The sequence below is a fragment of the Lichenostomus cassidix genome, chromosome 13, assembly GCF_008360975.1.
Source record: "Lichenostomus cassidix isolate B80296 chromosome 13, HeHo_3.0, whole genome shotgun sequence".
Taxonomy (NCBI): Eukaryota; Metazoa; Chordata; class Aves; order Passeriformes; family Meliphagidae; genus Lichenostomus; species Lichenostomus cassidix.
The window spans coordinates 14,961,705-14,972,277 of NC_139494.1; the positions used below are offsets into that span (position 1 = coordinate 14,961,705).

The 10,573-nt window shown below is 44.6% G+C and overlaps 2 protein-coding genes across 2 annotated transcripts; both read right to left on the minus strand.

Moving 5' to 3' along the window:
* Positions 1-799: 799 nt before the first annotated feature.
* LOC146431332 (serine protease inhibitor Kazal-type 6-like) lies at positions 800-2,921 on the minus strand. The gene is made up of 4 exons (XM_085073859.1): positions 2,789-2,921; positions 1,948-1,970; positions 1,400-1,524; positions 800-1,002 (listed from the first exon to the last, which is right to left on the minus strand). Exons 1-4 carry the CDS (start codon positions 2,907-2,909, stop codon positions 957-959), a joined length of 315 nt encoding a protein of 104 aa, XP_084929985.1. The 5' UTR covers positions 2,910-2,921; the 3' UTR covers positions 800-956.
* Positions 2,922-4,596: 1,675 nt separating this feature from the next.
* Positions 4,597-9,996, minus strand: LOC146431333 (ovomucoid-like). The gene is made up of 8 exons (XM_085073861.1): positions 9,927-9,996; positions 8,924-8,943; positions 8,000-8,136; positions 7,375-7,432; positions 6,971-7,107; positions 6,373-6,433; positions 5,270-5,379; positions 4,597-4,780 (listed from the first exon to the last, which is right to left on the minus strand). Exons 1-8 carry the CDS (start codon positions 9,979-9,981, stop codon positions 4,735-4,737), a joined length of 624 nt encoding a protein of 207 aa, XP_084929987.1. The 5' UTR covers positions 9,982-9,996; the 3' UTR covers positions 4,597-4,734.
* Positions 9,997-10,573: the final 577 nt, after the last annotated feature.

The window sequence follows — 10,573 nt, forward strand, 5'->3', positions numbered from 1 at the left end:
ACCTGCAACCAGCAGCTAAGTGATGGGTGAGGTGCCCAAAAGGGCTGTGGCAGTGATCGCCAGCATCCCCTGGACATCAGGGCTGTTGGCTCTGCCTGCCCGCTGGTTTCCTGCAGTGCCCCTCAGCAATGAACAACGTGGGCAGAAAGGGATCTGCCTGCCCAGAGAAAACATCCTGTGACATTGTTTTGGGGAGGAAAGCAGATTGCAAAAGGTCTTGTCTCAATCCTGTTTGCAAGGGGAAGAGAGGCAGCTTGGGATGTGACCTTCTTCACATGTCTTGTGGGGCTAAGAAATGGGGGATAGCTCTGGAAACTGAAACAGGGATGAGCAGCTCATGGTGCCAGCAAGATCCCTTCTGTGTGGCAGAACAGTGCCAGAACATCCCAACTGCAACAATCCTGGGACTGTCTGTAATTATGTGAGTGCTGAGGTTTGCCCGGGGTCTGTTTGTGCTGCCAGGCTACAGAGAGAAACACTGGGTGAGGCTGCAGGAATTCGACAGCAGCAGCTGGGGAGGGAGGCAATTCCTCTCACCCAGGCAGAGAGAAACTGTCTGAGATACCCTCAGTGCAGTAAATGGTCAGGAGCACCAGGATGCATCTCCAGCCCTGGTTTTCTTTTGGAATGCCAGATGCAGGCAGATGCCCACAAAAGCTGCCCATTGCCTTTGTGGTTAGGGCTGATATTTTTGTAGATCACAACATTGTGTTCTCCCTCTCCCTGCAATTTGCCCATTAATTTCCACACCCCAGGATTGTTGCAGTGATATAATCATGAAAACCAGAATGAGACTAAAGCAAGACAGAAATGCTGGAACTTTTTTTTTTATTAAGCAGAGGTTTCAGGATTGATCAAGAGTTTTCAAGGGTCAGGGCAAGGGTTTAGGAAGTCATCTGCCATGGGAAACATTGTCAGGGAGGGATCTTCTTTCTCAACTGAATCCTGTTGAGAACTTAACATGCATTCATAGATCTCAAGCGAAGACCTCCACGGCTTCTCCTGCAGAGAAAGAAATTGGTATCTCAGAGACAGAACATCTTTTACTGTTGGTCTGTCCCTCTGCACCACAGAGGGACTTCTTAACTCTATTACACATATTTCCTTTTGTTATTGACATATGAAGACAAGAAAAATTCTTAATTTAAAAGACCAAATAGTCTGTAGGAAACACTTTGTTTGCTGGGAGAAAGCAAATCACTTAAGAGGGAAATGGAGAATACTGTGTTGTCTCTTTATCACTGAAAGAAAGGAATTCCCAGCAAAATCTCCCAATAAAAAAAAGCCCTACCCTTAATAGTGAGAGAACAAATAAACAAAATAAAAGAACTTCTCCAACCAGTCTCCAAGACTAAGTTAATTCACCCTTAGTAGCTGAAGAGATTTATTTCATACGTACAGGTAAGCATTGCAGAACAAGCATTTGTTGGCATACGTGACACCATCAGATCCACAGTGTGGCACAAACTCCATGGTACACATATTCGTGATGGTCCTCTGGTTACCACAGTAGGTGGATGCAGGCTGTATTCACAAAAAATAAGAGCTCTCAACCAAAGCAAGGTGAGAAAGGTGATTTTAGGAGGTACCACACACACCTTGAGCTGCCCCCTCATTGCCCAGAGGAGATGCTGAGGAAAAGCCCAGGGACAGGGCAGGATGCAGAGGAGCTTTGCCTCCAGCCATGCAGAGCTGTGTAATCACTGCCAGTGATGCTGCAGTGACTTTGACAACAACTTGGACATGAACTGAATGCTGCCCTACTTGTTGGAACTATCATCAGATGAAAATGGCAATTTCACCCGATAATATCTGTGGCAAATATTGTTCAGGCAGCTGGGTGCCTCAGGATTTTGAAAGGCTCGATCACAATGTGATTAGTAAAGATTTATACAGAAACTGCTTTAAGGAAAGAAAGGATGGAAAATAGAAAAATCTGCCCCTTACCTGCAGCGCATCAGTAGCCGGAACTAAAAAAAAAAGGAAGAAAAAAGGAAATATGTTACAAATGTAATTCATGTATTCTGTTAAAATCTGTGAATGCACACCCTGAATACATTACTTCCAACTCCCTGTGTGTTAGCAAATTATTCTGAGACAAAAGGAATTTCAGGCAAAATGTGCCATACTGTATGTTGATTCTGTAGTACTTTTTTTAATGAGGGTTACAGTCAAAATAGAAAAAGGTGTGCAAAATGAAAGAAGAGAAAGGCATTTTCCATGGTTCAAAAGATGGAGCAGGACATGTACTCAAAGCTAAGCGAATTATTGAGGCAAACAGGGACATAAAGCTGACAAGCACACAGAGGCAACATCTCATATGCATCGCCACTATTATTCCTAAATAAGAATATTTAGTGAGAGGTAAATTCATAAAGCTTCCACAGCAGTTCAGGCTCTCAAACTGCACCTCGGCTCAGGATGACTACAAGAAATGTTCACTTTCATTCAGTGAAATAATTTGTGTTCCTGCAACATTTCAGAGGTTAAACACTGGTTGTCTGAGTCTCCGGGTTGCACCACGTTCATGTCACTTCTTTCATTATGCATAAACTAGCGCTGAGAGTAGAGCTGTTCCCACAGTTGTTCTTACCCACTCAGTTCTGTTGCTAAAATATTACCCCATAAGTGATAGTCTCTGATGTCAAGTCTTTTCAACACTATCTTTCTAGGAGTAAATAAGTCCTTGCAGAATGAAGCTCCTTCCAGTCTAAGGGTGTTTTTTTGTGGTGCTGGAGACAGCCAGGGCTCACTCCGAGGCAGAGCAGGGGGCAGTGGAGCCACTCACCTGAGATGCAGAAAAGGGCCAGAGAGAGCAGCAGCAACACCCCTGTGATCTTCATGGTGGCTGGAGCAGCTGTGAGCAGCAGAGCTTGGCTTTGGCTAAGGAAACACAGCCTGGATTTCATCCTCAGGTGGCAACCACGCTTATATGGACCTGCACGGCTGGGGGTGTGTGTGTTTGTGCATGTTCCTATTTGCCTTATCCACCCTTATCCTCCAGCAACATTTCCAGTCTTTTGTCTCAGTGGCAATCTCCACAGAGGTAAGCCGTGCTGTAAGCCAAGAAGGATGTTTCTTCATCAACGGGAGTCACGAGAAGTTTAGATGTGTTAGATACACCCTCCCTGCGTCGTTATTTTAAGTGAAATATGTGACAGCTTCCTTCTGAAGGACCACAGAAAATTCCTGCAGGCAAAAGAGCGACTGTACAAACTGCTGTCAGATTTTCCCTGTGTGCACCTATCAGTGCCTATTTTTGTGCAGTGCTTTTTCAGGAGAAAAACATTGAATGAAGTGCTTCTGTAACAGCACTGTAAAGGCTCTCCTTTTATTTTTGTGCTTCACCCAAGTTATAGTGAAGTTATCATCATGAAGTTATAGTGAAAGCAGGAAAACAATGAACTGGGAACATGAGCAAGAGGGCATCCCAGACACTGAACAGGGTCCTTGGAAATGACAAGGGATGGAGAAACTTTTATGGGATTATGGAAAAAAAAAATTACAATTGTTATTTCCCCTAAAAGCCATTAGCATTGCGGTAATAGACTTTTAGTATGATGATGACAGAATGATTTGAGACCCTAGCGTGGATCCTAGAAAAGTTGAACCCAATCTGGAAATCACTTCTTCATCTATCTGTCCATCTCAACATAAATCCTTTGTTTTAGCACCAAAGCATTGCTTTTTGGGACAACCTCCATCAAGGAGAACAAGTTCCCCTCTTCCTCTGATTCCCAGAAGAAATATACGTGGGAGATATTACATTTTAGAAGGGATAAGCCCAATTTATTTATGCTTCTCTTGTGTGTGTGGATCAAAAAAAAAAACCCCAATTCAATACTCAAACAGAAGACAAAAGCAAAATAAATTTCATGCACAATACTCCAATGACAGGTCACACTCTCAAGAAACAGAAGGATACTTTGTCCTTGGATTTTGAAATACTGCTGAAATATTCCTTGGGCTGGCAAAGAGCATTGTGTAATTGAAGAGTGAGAGAAGACAAGTAGGCAGGAGTAGGCACCACCCCTAGGAAGGCATTTATCTCAAAACACTTGGAAGGTTGTTAAAGGGCGACTACAAGATGAGAAAAATCCGGTGGTAAGTCAGTTGGGGGACTTAGACAAACAGACAGGGACAGTGCACATGTGTGAAAAGGAAGGGCTTTGCCACCAGAGTGACCTTGCAGAGAGCTCCATTCAGGTGAGGACAGAGCCAGGATCAGCTCTGAGCACTGACAAGGTGTGACCAGGTTGTACTGATGCTGCTTGAACAGGGAAAATGCACAGGGAAAATGCACAGGAACACCTTAGGAGAGACCCTCCTGGGTCACCCCTTCAGCCCTTCTCAATTTCAAACATCTAAAGGGTCTGAGCACTAATGCTCAGTGCTGTCATTTATGTGCAAAGACACACAGCTCTGGGGTTTGTACATCTGTGTTTCATCTTCTGCTTTTTACGAGAGGGAGGGGAGCAAGATGTTTTTCTTGTTCTGTCCCAGAGCTTTGAGCACGTAACCTATTCTGCCTGCCATCATCATTCAACAAATCAGAGGAAAATGTTTCATGAGACAACACATGAAAGAAGACAGGGAAATGTTGCTGATTTAGTTTATTGAGAAAGAAAATCAGGAGTGAGCTGAGTTCCCCAGAGGGTGAGATGAACTGAGGTGAGATCTTTAGCTGGGATTTGCCAGTGGGGATCCTGTGATGAATTCTCTCAGCACTGATACTCAGCATTTTCCAAAATGGCTTAAAGAGATAGTCCCATTGCTGTCCCTGAAAGCGAGGAGAGGAAAGAATGAATTAAACACAAAGTCCTGCCTGCTATAATCTGTCTTTTTGCTTGGCTCTTACAGATGGTGTCAGATGGGATCCTGCCCCAGAGCCAAGGAACTTGCAGACTCATAATCCCATTTGCTATTTGCTTATTAAGAGATGAGGGAAACAATTTAACCCATTATTAAAACTGCAAATATCTGTGGGGAAACTACAGTGAAATTTCAAAAGTCATTTCCTTTGCAACATGCAAGAAAAATTCCATTAAGATTAAATGGTCTTCAAACCATTCACACTAACAAAGCAGCCATAGCTCTTTGTATGCTCTGATGAAAAAAGTAAATGAATGCTTAACACGGTGGCTGGCATTGCCTCCTGCCCCAAATCCCTAACCAACAATGTCCAGCAAACAAAAAAAGTAGCCACTGTGCAAACTTATGCCCACAGGAGGCAATTGATGACACAAATGTCATTGGTATTTTTACATACGCGACTGCGTTGCAGAAGGTGCACTTATTGCTGTATGTTGTGTTGTCAGAGCCACAGAGAGGCATGTATTCAATTGTGCAGACAGGTTTGGGGTGCTCACTGCAGTCAACCTGCAAAAAATACACAAAAATAAAAGAGTCTGATGTGAAGGAGTCAGCAGCAGAAGGACTTGAACCCTGAGCTAGAGCTGCAGTGCTAATGATACCAATCTAACTAAAAGTAATTAACTTCCTTGCACATCTGATATAAACTGAGGTGTCAGTTTCTCCTATGCCAGGAGAATTTAATAATACAAAAATAGATCATAATTTCCTGTTTGAAGAGATGTATATCATAACCTGGTCACAGCATTTCCAAGCAGCAGCAGTTCCCTCGGTGAAGGTGCTATGCTCTGCGTTCCCAAGCTGGCCAGGAAATTAAATGGAAAAACACTGGTGTCTGGAAAAAGGCAGTGCTGATCCTCTATGAGGGTCCAGTATCCCTCCAGGAGTCTTAAAACTGGAAGATCAGCTAAATACTGCAAGAGTGGGATTCTGTTTTTTAGTGCAGTGGGTGCAACACTTGCTAGAGAGAATTGTAGGGCAAAAAATGTGTCTGGGTGCAGGAGAAGGCTGAGGAATTTCATGGAGGAGAAATCTTTCAAGGCTTACTGACTCCACAGAAATCACACCTAGCTGAGGTCCATCACCTGAAAACAGCTGGAGGTTGGAAGAGTAGAAATCACTCTTCTCAACATCCTCTGCTCTCCCCCTCTCCCACACAATCCTCACAGCCCCTGCCAACAGCAGGCTCTGCAGCAAGTCATCAAGGGCTAGATGGACCCCAAAAGCCACTCCCTGTTCTTATTCAGAGTTCTGCCCTGATGGATTATTTCTACTACTCTTTTACTGATCCTTTCCTGAGCAGTCACCCACTCCCTTCCCTGGCATCCACACAAACAACATTTATTATGTGTAAAGAAAGTAAAATCCCCCTGTGCTGCAGCACAGCGGTTGTTCCACTTCTGCAGGATGCTGCTGCTCTGGGGCTGCTGCAGAAACTGGCAGTGCTTCTCCTGACAGCAGCAGGACCAAAACCCACCCCTCATCCCCCAGTTCACTTACTGCAATGATTTCCTTCTTACATTCACCGTCAGATTTCTTGCCAACGCTGGTTCCAGCCTCCCTGGGAAGGGAAGAGACCTGCATTAGGGAGCTCCACAAGCAACCTGTTCTGCTGAACCCCATCAGCCAGGAATGCTGAGCAGCCTCGGGCACAACATATGGGATACAGGAGATGTCCAGCTTAGGCTGTGTCCACATGGCTCTGAACTCCAGCTCAGGAGTCACTGCCTGCCAGAGTGCTGGTTTACAGCATGGTGTGAGGGACAAGGGTCAGGATGGATGAGGAGACAGGTTGTGTGACAATCTCAAAGCCCCAGAGGTTAGTTATTGTCCTCTGCAATGCATCATCTGCCACACAGACCCTTTAAACTCAGTTAAGAGGAGCATCCTGCCCTGTGTGAGATTTCCACCCAGCCCTCTACTTCTCTGTCCACATCAAAGGCACAGTTTTCCTTCTAATCACAGAGGAAAACAAGGTTTAGTCAGGAGGAAAAGAGAAAGTCCAAGCACCTCGCAGACAAGGCCTTGGCAGAAGTCCTGCTATTCAAAAGAGCAGCTCCAGGAGCACCAAATCCTGCTCCCTGTGCTCAGTACTCACAGGTTCCTGGCACAGAGCACACACTCGTTTTCATAGGTGACCCAGTCGGTCCCGCAGACGGGGTTGCGGTCTTTGTGGCAGAGCAGATCCACTTTGCCATCCTCACTGGTTGTGTTGGGATATCTGCTGCAATCCAGCTGGGGAGGGAGAAAAAAGAGCTCTTCTGAAGGCCTCACAGCACATGAGGAGATCTAATGAGTGTGTCTGCCTGGGCACTCAGGACACCAGCAGAGCAGGGAAAAAGCTTTTCTGTGAGTCACCATGATGACAGTTCACTTGGAGGTGACAAGTGCAAGATTCTGACAGCTCAGATGTACTCGTTTAGGGTTTGAATTATTTCAATAAGCAGCTTTGGCCACTCAGAAGCAGGATACACCCCTTGTTTTGCCCTTGGTTTAACTTACAGGGGCAGCTTCCTTGCATTCTCCATCATGGTCTTTGCTGACATTGGTTCCATATTCTCTGCAGAGGGAAAGACAAATGTTAGGAAGTTCAGCAAAGATGTCTTGCTACATCCTAGATGCTGGAAATATATCATTAATACAAGGAAAACTGACTCTTTCTCAGTCAGGCTTTTTTATATATATTTTTGAGAAGGTAGTGCCACCCTCCCTAACCAGCTGAGTGGCTGTCAGGGATGTAAAACCCTGGGAAGCTTTAGGGCCATTTTGGGGAGCTCCGAGCAGAGCATCTCCATCCTTTTGCTGTGATGAGATGTTGCTCTCAGAGCCGTCATATGGCTGATCCTTGAGCTGGAGAAGAAAAAACCTGAATAAATTACACAAGCAAAAGAAAGACACAGTGACTAAAGCACCGACAGCGCTGTGCTGTGATACCCAAGCTCATTTTGAAGGAATTGACACAAGTGACGTGTGACAGATCACTGATTGTGGAGCAGTGGTGCTGCCAGGAGCTCTGAGCAGTTCTGCCTGAGGTCCCATGCAGTCCCCATGCAGTCCCCACACAGTCCTTATGCAGTCCCCACACAGTCCCCATGCATTCCCTATGCATTCCCCATGCAGCACATACACATTGTAGGCACAGAGCAGGCACTCATTGCCATAGGTGACTCCATCAGAACCACAGATGGGGCTCACAGCCTCGCTGCACACCACCACCTCCTTGCCCTCCTCGTTTGTGGTGTTGGGATATGTACTGCAGTCCACCTGCAAAGGAATGACAGCAGCAAACAGAGACAGGTTAGGTGCACAACTCTCATTTTGCATGAGGAATTGGCCAGGTACAACCAGTTTTCTCTGTCACAGCACAAACTTGTGCTGCTGGGTTCATCTGGCAACAGGTGAATCCTTCTTGCAGAGATGTCCCCACACAGTGGGAGAAAAGGAGGAGGAGGAGGAGGGGAGAGCTATAGCCATGCAGCTCCTCAGATGGGGTAATTCAGTGCTAGTCTCTCATGCTCTCTTGGCATCATTTTATAACGGCTCTCCATTGGGTCCCTAGTTCTTCTATTCTTGTGGCCCTCCAGTGCATTTCTGGTATTACTTTTTCTTTTTTAATGCACTGATTGTGGTTTTCTCAGAGGACCAAGACTAATGACATGGTGTGTGGAAGTTGGACCAGCTCAGAGTATTTTAATCTTTCAGTAGGTTGCCCTCAGGTAGGCTCTGATTCCACAGTCTATTATTACAGTTTAGAGCCAGTTATATTTCCAGCTTAAAGCTTAGACTATTTTAAAGTTGCTGAAAAATTAATTAATCAAAAAACTTTGTATCATTACCACTAAAACATTATTAACATACAGCATAGATGTAGAGCAAAGAGCAGTACAATTTAATGATTTACACGGTAGAATCTGATTACAATGACACGAGTGTCACACTAGGTGAAAAACAGCTGAGCATCTACAGGCTGGAGGTGTTTTCCACTCCTTTGGTTATGTCTTTACCAGGCCACATACTTGAGAAAACTGACAGAAAGAAATCTTCCACTCACCTCAATCCCAAAGGCAGTATCTGGAAAAGAAAAGAGAGGCAGAAAGTATGAACCAAAGCCAATACGATAAGACCTCAATTAAATCTGGAAATATGGATGTAAAATTCCTCTATGCAGGACCAAGCTGAATGATTGCCAGTGATTGTTTTTTGAACTAAATAAACTATGTATGATTTCTTTTCACTATGTTGATAAGTATAATAACATTGCTTATTGCTGGCTGTGATGAAACACCTTTTTGAATAGCTTTGTTCTTTTTCTTGTTCTGAGATAGGCAGACTTATTAATTGAAAACAGAAGAGCTTTTCCTTCCTTATCTTTTTAAATATCCGTTTTGACCCTAAAGCACTGCTGTTACATATCTGAAAATACACCTGAATCAACACAGACAAATGCAAATAGTCACCTAAAGGATAAGCAAATATATATACCATCTGTTGTCAGAAATATGCATTTTAAAGAAGCCGAGTGGGAAAACAATGTCTTTGGCTTTGTAATTTCATCAGTTGTGAATATATAGCAAGAACATGAGACTCTGGCTTGTTTTCATCTCTTGTTGTTCCATTAGCAGAAAGAGCATTGCAGGAAATTTGCCAAGGTCTCGCAAAGAACTTGCTTGTGCCATTACAATATTTTCTTTACTAGTTCCTGGAGGTCTGACCCCCTTCTCATGGCCTTATTTCAAGTATTCATCCATTTGCTGTAATTGTACAAGTCTAAGCAGTGTAATGGTGTTAGAACATCAGTGTACAAGATGTAACAGCACTAAGTTGCCAGCACAGAACTCCACTTGCTTCTACTTATATTTTTGACACACGACCAGCTACAGCAGTGAGCCATCGAGGACTGTCCTGAAATACACTCCTGCAACCTGCACGATGCCAACCGAGGCAGCAGAGCTCTCTGAAGGAGATTTTCTCTCTCTGAAGCCGCTGTCTTATGCTTTTAAAGACAGCCAGGACTCAGACACGAAGCCTCTGTGGGCACCTGCAGAGTCACTCACCTGGGATGCAGCAAAGAGCGAAGGAGAGGAGCACCAAAAGCCCTGCTGTGGTCATGGTGGAGGTGCCTGGAGTCTGCAGGCTGCTTGCTCCCAGTCTGCTCACGAGATGCTCCCTGCAGGGCTGGCTGCAAATATATACAAATGCAATGTCTAAACTGTTCAACTGTAACATAAAACAACCTGCAGAATCTGTCACCAGCACAATGAGGCTGGTAATATTTATGGAGGTCTTGACTTTTCAGGTAATGGTCTGCGTCTGCTAGGCAATTGATTTTGGCTGGACACCTGGATAATAGATCAAGACAAGTATCACAAGTTCTGAGTGGTCAAAACCAAACAAACAGCCTTTTGGACAAAAGAAATCTCTTTAGCATTCTAGTAGAAATGTGTGGAGCACAAAATATTGAGGGGAGTAAGCAGCTGGTTCTTTATTTGTCTCTTGCAGAGCAACATCTCCCATCAGGGAGCAGCTAAGCAGGATGCAGTACCACCCTGTCTGCAGATCAGGCTGAGTTTCTGATTTCCTGTCTGGTTTGGGGTGGGTTTTTCTCCCCAAATTGCTAGATAATCACCTCTAGGTACGAACACAGGTCAGGTGTGGCTTTGCCATCAGCAGCACCAGTTCAGCTTTGTCAGGCAAGTCTGGC

Bases quoted from the DNA above. Each gene is read 5' to 3' on its own strand.
- LOC146431332 (XM_085073859.1), bottom strand. From the start codon at position 2,909: ATGAAATCCAGGCTGTGTTTCCTTAGCCAAAGCCAAGCTCTGCTGCTC. The intron at 1,525-1,947 runs GTAAGGGGCAGA...TTGTGAATACAG, and splicing joins CGGCTACTGATGCGCTGCAG to CCTGCATCCACCTACTGTGG. The intron at 1,003-1,399 runs GTACGTATGAAA...CTTTCTCTGCAG, and splicing joins TTGTTCTGCAATGCTTACCT to GAGAAGCCGTGGAGGTCTTC.
- LOC146431333 (XM_085073861.1), bottom strand. From the start codon at position 9,981: ATGACCACAGCAGGGCTTTTGGTGCTCCTCTCCTTCGCTCTTTGCTGC. The intron at 7,433-7,999 runs GTATGTGCTGCA...TTCCCTCTGCAG, and splicing joins CTGCTCTGTGCCTACAATGT to AGAATATGGAACCAATGTCA. The intron at 7,108-7,374 runs GTAAGTTAAACC...CTCCCTCCCCAG, and splicing joins AATGCAAGGAAGCTGCCCCT to CTGGATTGCAGCAGATATCC.